The following is a 16,715-nucleotide window of genomic DNA, read 5'->3' as shown; positions in this document are numbered from 1 at the left end:
CAACTGTTTGCTGTCCACCAGCGCCATACGTTACACACTGGCGGCACGCAGCCGCTGTACATGGTGTCCACGCCTACATGCCTCCCTTCAGGGTTTTGTCAGCCAAGAAACGGGGGCTGGCTGGAGGACGAGGAGGCTGGTGGCTGTTACACAAGCGGAGGGCTGGAAAGGAGAGACGCAATTCTGCTGGCGAGGAACTGGTGACATTTTACCGAGAAACGCAGCAGGGCACAGAGTCCGGCTGACACACACACACACACACACACACACACACACACACACACACACACACACACACACACACACACACACACACACACACACACACACACACACACACACACACACACACACAGTGTTGAAACAGAGACTCCTATTGCACAAGAAGATCTGAGTGTCCCGAACCGTCGCATCTAGGAGATTTTAATGCCACGTTTAGCAACTTGGGAGCTCAAACTGGCGTGTTTGCGCGTCATCCCGCGGTGAGGCCGCCACAATATGCCACAGCACGGCGCAGCAGCGTGAGAAAACACCGTCTTGGCTGAGCCAATGCGCCCAGAGAGGCTGCCAAAGAAGAGGGGGAACGCCTGCTGGACACACTTCCTGTTGGTAAACAAAGCGCCAGTCTCTTCCCCGTACGGCCCTTTTTATAGACGACCATGATTATATATGATGAGAGAGAGAGAGTGAGAGAGGGAGAGAGAGTGAGAGAGAGAGAGAGAGAGAGAGAGAGAGCTGTACGGTCTGAAGCGTAAAAAAAGGAGGAGAGAAAAGAGTGTGCTCTGTAAATATGTCCCGTTCTTGTCACAGTGCGTCCAACATAATGACATTTTTCAAATGTAAACCTCAGCCACTCTCACTGACTCACAGAAGGCAGCAGTGGCAACTCATTTTCATTCAGTACCTTTACAAAGTGGTTGTGTCAAGGGACACAATCCATCCATCCATCCATCCATCCATAATTCATGCTACTTAGCGCGTGCGGCAGCCTTCCGTCCTTTCACATTTCGACATTAGCCTCGGCCTTGTTTGTCAAGTTTGCACAGTCAGCCCTGTGTATGTGTGTTGTTGGGGTTTTTTTGTTCTGTCTAGGCCGTCGTCTTGGTAAGCAAGTTAAACATAAGCCTGAATTTTCAAGCGCCGACAACGCGGCTGTGTGAAAAATGAGCTGACGCACGCAGCCAAGAGCAGAGAGTCGCAGTGAAAACAGAGGAGCCCAGTGAATGTTTCCTGCTACTGCAAACAGAGACGGATAGATCTGTCCTGACGCACAAGGCGCTATTTCTTGGTCTTTGCCACCAAATGTGGTCCACTCACAGAAATTACATAATTTTCTATTCAGGAACAAACTCTAATATTACACCGTTGTGGACCAGCCTTAAAGGAAGTGTGTGTGTGTGTGTATGTGTGTGTGTGTGAGACTTACGATCCAGCCCGTTGACGTAGCGCACCGACACCTCGCAGTGGCCCCACACGGCGCTGACGATGGGATACAGTTTTTTGCCTTTGAGCCCCCGGAAGGCCACGCCCAGGTACTGGCCGTCCACCATGTAGCTCAGCGTGCCCTCGTCCATGTCCAGGATGACCGTCATGGAGTCCGGCAGTACAAACGACTCGTCGGGCTCCAGGAAGCTGGGGTAGGTGGGCGCCGACGAGGCGGCGGGCCGGTTCTTCCCGTCGTGGTAGAGTTTGTTGCGGCCCAGGTCCCACCCCCACGACTCGCCGTCGGTGCCCACCAGCGCCGTGTAGCCCACCGAGTGCAGCGAGGCCTCGGCGGTGGCCACGCCCACCACGGCGTGCGTCCCCCGCTGCCGGGCCGGCCAGTGGATCCTCCAGACGTGGAGCCCCCGGGTGTAGCCCAACCGGCCCCGGATGCAGTCGGTGCTCTGCGCCACCGGGTGGCGGTGGAAGGTCAGCTTGTCGTCCTCCTTAACGAAGATGTTGAGGGAGCGGTCGTCCGGGTTCCAGGCGTGCCGCAGCTGGACGTCGTGGCCCGCCGACGGCATGTCCAGCAGCAGGTCCAGCCGGGGGGGCCGGCAGAAGTCGGGTCCCCGCAGCTCGCGGCGCACCGGCCGGTACGAGGGCTCGCCGCGCACGTCCACAGACTTGATGCTGCCGGAGATCTTCTGACCCATGGCTGGTCGGTGGGCAGCGGGGGAGAGAGCGGGAGGGGTCGAGGGGAGGGAGGCGGACGGGCCGAGGGCGGTGATGAGGGAGCGCGCGGTCCTGGCGTTACCTCATGGGAGCGATGGACGCCGAGGCCGGGGTGCGAGGGTGCGGTTGGCCGCACGCCGAGGTCAGCCAGCAGGAAGCACAGGCCTGGAAGGCAGGAAGTGAGACATTTAGTGTCCAGTTTACATGGAAAATGGGAACATGGGAACACAACGATGATGTCATCGCCCTGCTGATGTCATCGCCCCGCTGTGCAATGGCAGCAAGGTGATGCACCCAAACTTCGTCCTCCTTCTTCCGTGTTGGCTTATTTGAAGACGGGAACATTCACCCTAATTATGAAAAACGTTGTCAGGCAGATGGATTGTCCACACCAGGCTTCCTTAAAAATATGGCAGTGCAAGATGGCAGCTAACTGGGACAAAGACCCTTGCTATATGAGAAGGACCAAGTCTTCTTCTCCTCCTTTAGGAGAGCCCCCATGAGGCCTGGCATAAGCACTACAACATTTTCAGTTGTTGTCAGTGGTTTGGTCTAATCGTCCAACGTATTGGGATGCGTCTTCATCTGTCCGCACTCGAAGAATCCCGTCTTTGTGTGAACAAGGCCCAAGTATCCAGTTGTACAGTTCAAAATGTACAGACCTGTACAGGCATAAACCAATAATCCACCCAACTATGCGTACATTATGCAAAGCAAATGAACAAAAGCACCCACTGCTTGCTAGAATCGACCTCCTAGTGCATACCAAGAGTGTCCTTCAAGATAAATGAATTAGCCTTGGTCTGTTTTTTCTGACTCCCCTACACTTCTTGGGATCGGACTCCCCGTCGTTCTACCGAGTACAGAGCAATGTGCAGCTGCTGACCAATCACAGCGGGCTTTATACAACTTCAAACATAAACTCTGATGAGCATAACACACGTACAGACCGCAAAACACGTAAATGTACTGTAAAACAAAATGGTTGAGTCAGGAGACAAGGAAGAAAACAAAAAGGAGCATGAAATCACAAGTTCTACAAATCATTGCTGGATGCAAAAACAACTCTGCAGACACCAATCGCACCTCTGGACCTCGTGGACGAAAAATCTGTTTGCAAAACACTATCGCATGACTCCGACCCATGAAAACCGATAAGCCCACTGCACTTACATATTAATTGATTTATACCAGGAACGGACAGCTAACGTCACAACAAATTAGTCCCCCTATCCAGCCATGGTCGGCTTACAAACAGTGAGGATTGTTGGTGCTGCCGTGCCGTTCCTCTCTCATGTCATTTTGCAGTGTTGTGTAATTTGATAAACTGCTGCTCGTTAAATGACCAACTTTGAGCTTGACCTTTGGCTCATCCTGCGTTTGTTCATGTAATATACAGAAGACAAACTTTTAGATAGATATATAACAGATACACATAGCAGTTACTGAGCTCTTTAGATAGTGTCATAGAAATCCAATTGATGTTGAACAACTGTGTTTGTTTCTTTGGCCAAGGACAAAATGTTTTCTTGTTTTTTTTTTGTTGTTGCGCTTTGTGTTTTGTTTTTTTGTTTTTTGTACGGAACCGCCATGTAAATCGTGACTGATTTCCAGAAAGTCTGTTCTGGGAGTTCTCCAACTGCTGTAAAGCACTGTCTATTTTGCATACTTTGTTTTACCCAGCCAAAACAAAAAGCCAAATACGGCAACTGCTTTCCTTTTCTCAGACTAAATTAATAATGAAAAAAATACTCAATTAACTTCTGTGTCAAGTCAAATTATACAATCCAAGACCTGAGGCTGTTTTTACTTGGCAGACAAAAAAGTAAACCTCTGGTCTGGATTTGTGTAAAACAACTGAACAAACTGCACAAATTAAAGATCAATTTAGAGAAAGACGCATTAAGTGTTATTGTGGGTCCGACTCCAGCAGCTTTCAGGATCTTACAGCACATATAGGGGTCGCAAATGTTGAATTCTTCTGCAGCTTAGCGTGGGCCAAGGAAGCTATTTTTACCTCAGTTTATTATGCAGCATCATTTCAGCGGACACAAACTAAGAATAATCGCTTCTTTTCACAGGCTCAACTTGGACACACACACACACACACACACACACACACACACACACACACACACACACACACACACACACACACACACACACACACACACACACACACACACACACACACACACACACACACACACACACACACACACACACACACACACACACAGAGCAGAATCCACAGCCAAACACTGCTCGCTCGGACTGGGAAGCGACATGAAAAGGGGGGATGCTGCTGGCGTGACAGCCGTTATTAGCATATCAAATATGCAGTCAGTGCTCGCACAAGGAACCCCAACACACACTTTGAAGTCTCAACGACGCAGTGTCAAGCAGCCTTTAAGTTGCACCGCAGCACTGAAACGGCAGCCGTGGTGCAGTGGCAGCGTGTTACGTTTTTTGTAATGCGCAGTGACAGTGATGGATGGTAAACAAGCTAAATTGGGGCTAATCTACTGGGAACATGCACACCGCTGCTGGAAATCCACGACAATGTGAGAGAAGTAAAACACGTAGCGGTGACGCGATGTTGTGACTCTGTTTCTACCATTTCCTGCAAAGGAGCCGTACCATGGCTGCACGTCATCAGCTCAGGTTCTCGTGTTGAGGATTAATGCCAGGAACAGTCTGAATAAAATGAAATGAATGTTTAAAAAAAAAAAAATGCACATAATCAATATGGGTTTCAATAATTGATGTTGATAGATATTCATGGATATTCATGGGTGTAATCATGCGCAGTCTTTGTTTGCATTTAAACTTGAATTGAAGTATAATTTTCAAACCAATATAACAGAGATATTGGGGCTATTTATCGTGATATCTCATCAGCCAATATCGATTGGATCAAAAATCAATCAGCCGCTTGATTGATCAGCCTGCCTCCGACTAAAACCGATAACATAAAATGGAGGAGTTATCCCGAAGTGTTCCTTCCTTCCTCTCTGCTTTAATCATTTAGATCGTTCCCTTTCTCCAGCTGAGCTTTTGAGAGATCGGCCACGATTCCGCCTCTTTCCAAATATAATACAACCAGACAGCACTTTGCTTTTAAAGCTCAAAGCAAGGAAAAAAAAAAAACACATCTGAAAACCTAACGGCGCCGCCTCTTTCAAGAAATCCTGACCCAGTTTCTTAAGGTAATCCAGACCCAGTTTTCAGCACCGACTAAACTTAATATCATGGAGCGAAAGGAACGTGCCTGCTCCGGGATGATAGAGCTTTAACTAAGAGAGAGAGCGAGACAGTGGGAGAGGCGGGTGCAAACATTGATGCTGGTCATGTTCAAGTACCAGGAAAAAGCTCTTGAGTTCAGAATTGCCTGTTAACTGGAACAAATTTGAGATTTAAAATGTTTTTTTTTGCAGTTTGAAGTTTCGCTCACGTGGCTCACAACAGAAATGATGCGGTGAAAAACCAAGAGACTTTATGGATTTTCCCACTCAGGTACGAATGAGATCACTGACGGTCTCGCCAAAGCGGCGCACCGGAGCCACGGAACGACCTCGCAGATCACGAGGACGACAACAAGAGGTCAAGGAACAAGAGGCGGCCCTGTGAGAGGCGTCTGGCCGTGAGAGCATTTCTCCGAACAGCCGGGGACAATTCTCGCACAGCGGTGCGAGCACGCAATCGCAGCGGCCGAGTCAAAGTGCGTCGTCCAAAAAAAATGAGGTCAGCACACAGTCGACGGGCCAAAATGGGCCGCAGCCAGGAGGAGCAGACGAGAAGAAGACGATAAAAAAAGATAATAAAGAGCCTGTGTTTACTGATGTCAGTAGCTCCGTAAGTTCCTGCTTGTGAGGATGAGGTGGGGTTGGAGGGGGGGGGAGGCCTGGCTGCACTTCCAGCTCTGACAGGAAAACAGCTGCTAGGTGGGAGGTGGTGGGATGAGAGGGAGGGAGCGATGGAGAGCCAGGCGGAGGGAAGGGAGGGGTAGGGAGCCACACACACACACACACACACACACACACACACACACACACACACACACACACACACACACACACACACACACACACACACACACACACACACACACACACACACACACACACACACACACACACACACACAGAGAGAAAGACGAAAGCGGCGTTTTTGAAATGTGCAGAACTCGGTAAATGAGCGAGTCACGAGCGGCGTTACGCAACAACAACAACAAGGTGTGCTTTCTCCTCTCGCATTATGCAGTTTAAAGAAGAATTCCAGCAGAGGCACCAGATATCATCCAAGTTCCCCCCCACCCCTGCCATCAGATGCCTCTGGTTGAGAGTTTTGAAAGTTCCTCCACCACCTTTGTGCTCAGAGGTCCGCCGCAATTCTCTGCTGTGGTTCTTTTTTGCCCCCCGCACCCCCCCTTCTAATCTTGTCTTGAATGGATGAAGGCTTTATTTCATACGTGCGTGAGTAAAACAAATATTTAAAAAAAAATTAACAAAAACAAAAGAACAGTTAAATCAGTCAAATAGAAATAACATTAACATAACATGTATGAAAAGGAGTAGGAAGAAGCATTTGCTTGAACAATGAACATAGTTGTTAATTTCCTGTACAACCTGTTTTTATTTTCCCCCCACATACAGTTAACCAACGCCAATAATGTGAAAATAAATAATCGTGTGTGAACTCTTGGGGAACTCTTCTCAGTTCTCCATTTGACCCCGAAGTGAGACTACAAGCCAGTGTGCAGATTGTTCTGTGACATAAGAGTCAGCTGTCAGTCACTTCCATTTTATTTACTTTCAATTTGAGCAGTGTCCGTGTCAGTGAACAGAAACACATTCACGGTCGCACCAGCCAGGCCCGTTTAGTGCAGTGTGGAGCGGACGTGCCTCTGCAGATTAATGGCTTAGCCGTGTTGATCTGCAGTGGGGAAAGCTGGACCGGTCCAGTGGAGAGTGAAGCCTGGTGCAAGTCACGGAACCTCTAGAAGAATTCAGCTTCATCGTTTGTGAACACGTTTACGTTTGTCTGAGATTGGAAATGAATTGTGTCGCGTTGCGAAGGGATGGAGTTTAATTTGAGGCAAGCTTTTTTTTTTAATTTCATACTATATTGCTTATAATTTTCATAGATAAGTTTAAAAGTGGAAGTTTAAAAATTGAAATTATGAATATTCCCCACATACAGCTTCACTGATCTACACTTATTAGTTATGTTCTGATTTGACAATTAAAATAAGGGGAAAATCCATCCACCTCATTTTATACAATAAATGGATGAAGAACTGACCAAAACAATGTGCTGCTTGACTTCATGGCCGTTTTTTGCAAATCACTGTAAAAAAAAATTTGCCAGCTACAGTTCAACACAAAAAAACAAACAAACAGTGCAAGCATGTTTGTAAACACTGTGACCACTGTGACCACTGGTGGCAGCAAAATCAGCCTGAGAGTAAAACCAGAGAAAAGGTCACGTTAGACTCGTTAGACTCATTTCGCCAGTGGGGTTTTTCCCCCTGATTTATTTATTTGTGGTCTTCCGATATATTTTCATTCTCATTGTGTGTGTCTTTTTGCCATCAACATAATGGGAATCTACGCTTCGCCACACTCAAGACGTCTCTCTTTTCTCTTGGCGGCTCCGGCACCATCCCCCTCTCGTTACCTGTGCATCTCCACTTCTCGTCCTTCTCCCCCGAGAGGCTGGAAAGCCCTCCCCTCACTTGTTAACCCTCCTCCCTTCAGCAAATGCACAAAAGGATTCCTCTCTGCATGCCTGCACTCTGGAGCTGAAGGAGTTTTATCGTTAGTGCAAAAATAATGATGGCTCAAACCAGCTCCGTGTAGATGAAGCAAACACACATCAATTCGTTTGGAAAGTTTGTCCAGACCTTCCGAGAAGCCGTAAACAGCAGGATCGAGGCAAAGCGGGAGCGCAGTGGAGACGGCGGGGTCGATCCAAAACAACATCAGCAGGCTGCTGCACTTTATTGATCAGATATCAATTCACATCTCCCAGCTATACTGCATTCTTGAGTTTGCTCTAGACTGTCGCAAATAGAGACAGTCTCAACGAGTGGATTGAAACCAGAGCTTAGCAGTTCACTCACTGTGTCCTCACCGTGGACTCGGGACACAGTGAGTGAGCTACAAACAAGCAAACAACACAACTTTCATTCGTTCACGTTTCCATGACATACAGGGCAAATTTTGCGCAAACCTTGTCAGCAAATGAATGAAGCTACACACGGATACGCTCAGCTAAACAAACAAATATCAGAAATCTGTGAGAGCAGCATGAACGCAATTCAACTGCAAATTACTGCCAATATAAATGTAAACTACAAAACACACCAAACCACCATTTCAGCCATAAACCTGCAACTCCACCGCGGTTGGAAATGAGGTATTTTTATCAAATTGAACAGCGTCCAAAAATGTAATAACCAAAAAAAAATCATAAAAACAAAAACAATTTTAGCACATCAACCTTAATGTCTGCTAAATGGGATAAATGGGAATGCAGCGGAAAGATCGAAGAGTCTGGTAGACCATCAGGCTCTCCGCCAGCTGCTGTACAGACGGGCGCACTTGTCTGAGCGACTTCCCGACCAAGTATGAACAGCAGTGTGACGCCTCCATGTCTCCGTTTACCTGCTGCAAGAGTCTTTTAGCAACCACACAGTGAAAGTGGGAGCGGGTGCCAACCCGCTCTGGGAACTTTATGCTACTGCACACGCACGCACAACCAACGGATATGGCTGCAGCTCTGTTGCAATGAAAGCTTCTGCACGACTTTGATGAAGACTTTTAACGGTGTGCAGTGAGGCAACGGAAAGGTGGGATCATCTTGTAAGACGGTGCAGCGATGGTTTCATTAGAACGTGTTACTGTATTGGACTGCACCTGGAGCCTTATGTGCTCTTGCAGTGTTATATTCGAGACTGCACAAACCAAGATCAAGACATGTTCAAGACGAGAGAGTATCGAGATCAAGACAAGACTGCACATATATCAAATATATATCAAATATATATCTTCTGCTATGAGCTGAAGAAATTGTGCCTCACGTGCAAACAACAAATATACATCGCTTGGTGATCACTACAATATTTTTCTGCTGGTGATCTGTGGTGGTGATGGACATAATGAAACCATACCCCAACCTCTCTCTTGGAGGTCGTTCTACACATCAGCTGTTTTTGGGTTGGACCCCACTGAAATATTCACCAGCTCCCTTCGATCGGTTTCTGTGGTTACAGGTGAGCCCGAGCCCGCTGGATCGGGTTTCTACAGATGGCTTACAGACGGCGAGGTGGCTCATTGAAAAATCAGCTTCAGTGCCCCCCCCCCCAACCGACCTCATCCTGTCCCCCATTGTGCAGGCCGGTGGTTTTCGCTTTCCAAACAAGAGGCGCATTTGCGCACTTGGTGAGGTCACTCTGGCCCTCGCTCACCGGTGAGCGAACGCAAAGTTTCCCTTCCGTCACTGCCAGCGTCTTCAGACGCCAAGCGCTCACCCAGTGAGCCTCTGAGTGTACGCAAGTGAAGCCAAACACAAACTAACGCGAAGCGAGGAGGAGCAAGAACGCTTGGCGGCATGCGTACAGTGGGTAAGCGTACCTTTTAATCCATGTCAGTCTCGGTGAGCAACGTGCATCGTGTCCAGACAAACTCGGCAAACACTCAGGCTCTGGAGGGATCCTGTGGAGAGAGGACACAGCGGTTTAACAAGGCTGCCGCTGAGACACCAGAGAAGCTGTCGGCACACCCGTGGCAGGTTCGATGAGCATTACGCTGCAGTTGTGAGAACATTGACTAATTGCACATTTTAAAGCTTACACACTGACTACTTAACCACACAACGGTGCACAGCGGTCCCAACAATGCAGAACGCTGCACTGTTAAGTGCTACCTGAGCACTCTTGTGTAATTTGTGAGTACGATTTGCAAGCCCGTGTTGACGTTGTATTTTGTTCGAGTAATAATGACACAGTGGCAGTGAAAATAAAGTCATGGTTATTACAGAAAAATGATCATTATTTGATTGATGATTGTTATTCACTGTTGTTTAATCATAAATACCAAACTTTTTTATGCGTAGTGCACAACGCTTCACCATAAACAAATCCATCTGTCGAGGGGGAAATCTCTTCAGGCCGCGATCCTGCCATTCATGAACGTATGTACGTCAGCCATAAATTCATGCAAATTGTCCTGTAGCCATGGCAACACTCTGTAAAAACAGGTGTTTTCTCGGATTGATAGGTGAAACACTGCTGAAAGGGACTGCAAGATGCTGCCTCTTCTGCCCATCTGTCTGGGATTTTATTACCCAGCCAGTGAAAATATGGACGCAACCCTTCGTCATCCTGCACCCACGAAACCATTTCAAAAAAATGTTGTGCCGCCCAAGAAAGCACACCTGAGAATCAGTTCAGGTCTCAGAGAGCCATTTACCAGACAGACGGTGGCACTTCAGCAGCCTCGGCGCCAGCGTTAACTCCTACAATCAATAACAAATTTCCTCCTTAAGAAAAGAAATACTGGGGTGCAGACAAGTCATTTCCAACCGGCTGTTTTTCCCCCACAAGTGGTACTCTCGTTCCAGAAAAAAAAAAAAAAAAAGGAGTCCTGCAAAAATCTGCAAGTTTTCAAACAAACTCTTTGCGTGCCGAAGTCAAATTATTCACAGTCTTGCAAAAAAAAAAAAAGGTTTCCGATCTCTAAAGAATGCAAATGAGGCACACAGTGTGCTGCCAGGTGCCGCGATTGTACTGCGAGAGACATCAGTGATTAACGGCCAGACTCTATTCTTTCCCTTCACACCGTTTTACACACAGAAAACACAAGCTAGGCAGCGGGCGTTATCGCGATAATTATGCACGCAAATGAGCAGTGAGGGGGAAAATGTTTGGCAAGTGCAGCGGGGCTGGATGGCTGCAGGGAGCCCTCGGAGAGCAGCAGAGTCAGATAATTATCTTGCCGTCTTTAAAAAGGCGCGGCGTCGCGCCGATTACACGCAAAGGCGCACTTTCAAGGAACACTGCACGCGTACAAAAAACACAAAAGGGCGAAGCAGGATACAGGTTAATCAAGTCGTCACTGTAACCGTTAAAAAGACTTGAATCGTTCACCGCGCGCCCACAACAGGTTTGTTTGCAGCAATAGTGAGTTGCAGGTGCAGCCAGAGGGACAACCGACTCGTTGGCTTAGGTCGGGGAAGCTTTTTCCAAATAATCAGCGGCACATACAGACTCCCAACTAACTCCGATCCAGGCGCTGATAGTGTGTGTGTGTGTGTGTGTGTGTGTGCGCGCCGTCCGACAGAGACAGCAGGATGGCTTACATTGGCTTACTTGCTGGCTTTCTCTCCAGCGCCCTCCCTTCACTCCTCACCACCTGTTCCCTCCCACTCTGCCCACGTGCACTTCCAGTAATGGCGAGCTGCTGCTGCTGCTGCTGCTGCTGCTATCATGGCTGCAAAAACTTTAACGACCCCCGCAAACTTTTGAGCAAACGCTCAACCGTTGAGGGAAAGTGGTCGGCCCAGTCATTGGTAAGGACTTCCTGTTTGTATTGAGCTGTGACTGCTCAACCATCATTCCATCACATCACTGGATAATTATTCATAATTATTCAGACTTAGAAGTATTTGTATTTGCATACAGTGGGGGATTTTTTTTGTCGTCGTCGAGAATGTCGTCGAGCTGAAGTTGTTGCCAGTGTTTTGGATCAACTGGCAACTTTTGGCGTCCCACTTCTTCAGTCGTCATGGCCACAACAGTTGTAGCGTAGATGAAAGAGCTGGTCGTGCATATTGACTTTGAGGTTTCAAAACACAGCATTATCAATGCGTGCATAGAGGAACTTGACTGAACACAATGGCTACATGACATGCAAACAATAAAGGCCACGGTTCTGCGTGGAGACATGTTAGGGCTGTACTTGACAACATTTCAAAGGATGAAGCCTTCAATTAACGGGTATTTCTTGGTGGATCAAATGATTATTTATCGGTCAAACGATCGAAAAACATGGTTAGAATCAGAAATGTCCCGATAGTAAACTCTGCTCTAACAATATACAACATATATAAATACAGAGAAACGTGTCACCACACCGCTTTGTCGTCCCCGTTTGATGTTTTGTATAAATGGTTGCCTTTGGTTTTGGATAATTACTAAATAAAGTGCATCCACTCACTCACGTAAGGCAGAAGACTGAACTTTCTGTTTCCGTCACTACAGAGTACAGCTGTACAAATTTCGCAGGAACCGTCTACTGGCTGGCAAAAACAACACTTTTAGTTCAGCATTCCTTCAGAAATGAAGGAGGAGGGAAGTCCGTCTATTCCTACCATGAAGTCCAAGTCTGTAAGAATCAGACACAAAGCTATTTAAACACAGGTCACAATAACAAGAGTCTCCCTACCAACTGCTCTCCTTTGGCATCTGGTTAGTTCAAGTGTTCAGGTGAACTTTCAACGGGCTACAGCGTCGCTCAGCTCACATGCTTTGGTTTAGAAGGAGCCGTTTGCTGGCTGTTGCTGCTGCTATGCTGTACGTTACAGTAGCATCTTTCAGTCGGAGCAGCAGCAGCCAGCCAGCACACGTCTCAGGCTGTTTGACTGATTGCGATCACAGCACTACAGTGTGCAATGTGCCACGGTGGCACAACTAAAGACGGCTCGGAACACCGTGTTGCAACATGTTAAAAATGTTACATGCTAAAAATGGCTGAAAAGCGGCAGACGTGGATATGGGAAATGTGGCAAAGCGTGTCTGACGCACAAGCCAGAGGCTGTAAACCGAGAGGGGAAACACTGTACTTTTCTCGTAGTGGGCCGCCACAAAGAATTTAACGTGAGGCAAACAGCGAAGTGGTGTTCTAAAGTGTTTCCCCCCCATACGTGTCTGTAAAATAAAAACATTAAGTTAAACATAAAATTAAAGCAAAGAAGTTGTGCAATTTGTTACCCAAACTACTACAAAAACACAACACAGCCATGCAAATAAATCAATAATAAACTACCATGATGTACCATGACACCTGTATAATGTTAAAAAATATAATAAGTAGACTACACAAAAGTATGAAACAACAACACTAAACTGCTGTCAGCTGAAGTGTATGCATCATAATTGCGATTTCAAATTGTACATCACCCCCGTGGGTCAGGAGGGCCATCGGATTCCAAGAGAGTACACAGGACATCTTAATTATTTATGCCAGAGTAGTCAAACAATAGCCGGGTGCACACGGCTGCTGAAAGCAGAGGTGGGGTTCTATGTTGCAGAAGGGAGCAGCACAATCCAATAACCGGATCAGGTTCTGATTCGGACGCAAGCGACTCACTGGACACCAAACACGTGTCACCGTTCTTAGTACGAGCTGATTTTTAATATCCTCTGTAAGTAGCCACGGATACTAATACAGTATGCATTAATCATTTCCTGTGGCCAGTAAGCTCTGTGCTCAGGCAGTTTTAGGGAACAATAATGTGCTCGTTAAGAATACAAGACTTTATTCTCACCAAACCCGTGGGTGGGTGGAATGATATTGTGTGTAGTGTGCTGTGTGGCAACATACACGACGTCTTGATTCATGGAATAAGCCCATCACGCCAAAGGACTTTTATACTGTTCACCTTTTTTATTTTTATTAACAATTTGTTGTTAGTTGAGTTGAACTTTGAGCGACAGTGGGCACCTTATGCTCTTTGCCAAGCTGCTAAGCACACAGCAGAACAGCATTTGTGGTTTGGCAGCAAACACTGTCCCACTGAAGGACCACTGTCATCAAGGCGTACACTACAACCACAATGGGGGGGGGGGGGGGGGGGGGGTTTGCACGATTGATTAATAGGGATCCACACCAAGATCTGCTAGTTTTTCAGCAAAGAATTAAAAAATATTGGGATGATCAAGTTTTCAATGGATTCAATCGACGGTTCCTATCCACTCCTCAGTCTGCGTCACCTCTTGGGCCAAATTGACTCTCATCAATCAACTCTGCTCCAAACACAATGCTACAAAACAACAGGGTCATATAACGCACTGTTTGATGATGCTAATGGAACTGAGCGCCAGTGAATGGCCACTTTCCGGGATAAAGCAAAGGTGAAATGTGAGGCAGGACGGAAGGGGGAAAATACCACGGTGTTCCTTGTTAGCATCCATCAGGATGACTGCAAAAACCACTAAGTAAACACATCGTCACTTTAACAAAAACACGAGTTTTCCTCAATGGTGGTAGAACCGGAAAAAAGAACATCAAGAAGAGCTTGGGCATACCAGTATAGAAACATGTGGGTGGATGCTTCTTCAAGAAGAGCACTTAACACTGCATCCTGCCTGCTTGGATGAGAAAGTTAAGCAGCCCTGGTTGCACGTCTCTCTCCAACACTCTCGGGCAGGGCACGAATGCTCCGACTGGAGAGCCGCAAGAGACGCGCTCATCGGCTCTCGTCGCTAACCTGGCACCGACAGGCAGTCGCGGCGCCGGCTGCCGTGCGTTAATCTATTCTGTTAACGCGCACGCCAGCAGAGAGATGATTAGGTCATGCTCTGAAAGGGTCGCTGGAAGCTGAAAAGAGGCATCGCGTCTCGTCTAATCAACGCAGACAAGCTCGAGTCAGTTCGTTGGCGCTGCGGCTCGGGAGTTTCTGCTGACGGTGTAAGCACAACGCGATCCTGTCACACAGTCAAAAAAAAAAGGGGCTCATAGGACCTGATGGAAAAGTTACCAGTGTTAAGTTGAGGTGAAGCTCTGCTCAACCACAGTCCTCGACAAACTGCAAGAGAGAATCAAGCCTACTAAGGCAATGAGACGCCATTGCAACACAATTAACTGCGTGTAAATTACTCTACTCTTATGTTAAAACATTGTTGTGTCGTGTTAATTACACGAGGACCGCCCCGCCGTAGCGCAACCCCAGCTCTGCTTTGACTACAGCTTCAAACTTGATGCAAATGCATCACGGCAAACAAAGAGGTCAACTGGCAACGCCCAAGAGTCATCATCCCCCAGAACGTGGAAAAAGATGAATAGATTATCACAGTTGAGGCATTTGAGAGCTGATTAAAATATTTTATCATAACCAGCCACAGTGATGAGATAAACTGCAAAGCTCTGACCAATTACACCCCCCCCCCCCCGCTCCGCTGCAAAAGCCACATTTAAAAAAAAAAAAAAAAAACAACTTTAAAAACCTACTCATCAGCTCAGCAAGTTGGGCTCTCCATCTCACCATCTGCTGCCCACCCACTCAAATGTCTCATAACACTTGATATGGACAGTAGGTTGCCAAAGCCCAGGGAGTGCAAAGCAGATGGTGTGGTGGTTACAGGCAGAGAGCATTTAGCCTTTGAACGGCAGGCACATCCCGAATCAGGAGTGACTGGAGTCAAACACTCCATTATTCATCTACTGCTTCTGTTGGGTTGAGGCTGCTTTGTCTGCTCACCTGGTGGACGCCGGACTGTTGAAGTTGAAAGAAGATCCCATGTTCCATGGAATCGTCTTTAATTTGAAATAATGAAAAGTCAATGGAACCTCACATCAAAGCATAAAGCCATCTGGTATACTTTAATATTTTTGTTTTGCTAATAAACTCGGTAGAATGCGATCAAATCCACCCTTTGTTCACTTTGCCATTAACACTTTCCAAAAACGAAGTTCTGGGAAGTATCCTTTGTGATGTCACAAACGGCGATCCCTCCTCTAACAACAAAGCAAGCAACAAAAAAAAAACCAAAACAAAACCCGCGCGTTTATTTTTCTAGCGTAATGGGCGCTGCTGTTTTCAAGAGGTCCTCGGTAATTTACTAGCTTACTAACTCCAGCCGCCTCCGCTGGACGCCAGGAAGAACGCAAAGACACGACAATAAGTGTTACGTTGAAGGTATTCAAGTTGGAGGGGAAACTACCAGATGTGGTGGAACACAATCGGGGGTGGGTGGGGGGGATATTTCCGTGTGTGTGTGCGCGCGCGCGTGTGTAGTTTTCAGCTGTTTTACGGACCACGGCGGTTCTCAAAACTACGGTTGTGTCCATACCAGACGAAAGTGTCACGTTCTGTGAAAACACAGCAGCATGACAACAATCAACGTGACCGACGCGAATGAAGTCGAAAAGCTTTCCCACGTAACCGGGGTGTGAAGGGAAGTGTCGGCTCCGTCGTCACGAGCGGCGGAAAGTTTGGACACAGGAGTTTCCCGGTTGTCGCAATACAGGATAGAGAACGGTGGTGGTGGGGGGGGGGGGGGACACACACACACAACACGTTTTACTTTGAACATTTGCGCAAACAACGTACTGCTGTTGCGGCTCGAAGTTGAACAAAGAAAGAAAAGAGCCGACGAGTTACCTCGTAGTCCCGGTCACAATACCTTTTGGAGAAAAGCGACGCGACGAAGCTTCCACGACGTCAACTTTCCTTCTTTGCTTTGACCAAAAAAATAAAAAATAAAAAATACACACACAATCCGTCAGCTTTTAAAAACTGTGTGGCAGCGCGCGGCAATGGTATATTCGCGGAGTGAA

The 16,715-nt window shown here is 47.3% G+C and overlaps 1 protein-coding gene across 3 annotated transcripts in view; it reads right to left on the bottom strand.

Annotated features, from left to right (window-relative positions):
- The window catches only part of LOC142895649 (SPRY domain-containing SOCS box protein 4-like), a 25,858-nt gene extending 9,147 nt beyond the window's left edge, over positions 1-16,711 (bottom strand). For 2 of the 3 annotated variants that reach the window (XM_076036884.1, XM_076036887.1), the window contains exons 1-3: positions 16,562-16,711; positions 9,792-9,872; positions 1,427-2,319 (exon numbers count right to left, since the gene is read on the bottom strand). In XM_076036884.1, the coding sequence (XP_075892999.1) occupies positions 1,427-2,135 (709 nt within the window). In that variant the 5' untranslated portion in view covers positions 2,136-2,319; positions 9,792-9,872; positions 16,562-16,711. Of the gene's footprint in view, positions 1-1,426; positions 2,320-9,791; positions 9,873-16,539 lie in introns of all 3 variants that reach the window. The other variant, XM_076036886.1, reaches the window with a different exon arrangement.
- Between the last annotated feature and the right edge of the window lie 4 nt (positions 16,712-16,715).

This window comes from Nelusetta ayraudi, unplaced genomic scaffold (genome assembly GCF_046127955.1).
Source record: "Nelusetta ayraudi isolate G7.1 ecotype Tasmania unplaced genomic scaffold, CSIRO-AGI_Nayr_v1 ptg000048l, whole genome shotgun sequence".
In the NCBI taxonomy this organism is placed as follows: Eukaryota; Metazoa; Chordata; class Actinopteri; order Tetraodontiformes; family Monacanthidae; genus Nelusetta; species Nelusetta ayraudi.
Note: the sequence above shows the minus strand (reverse complement) of the source record. Positions and strands in the feature narration are given on the sequence as shown.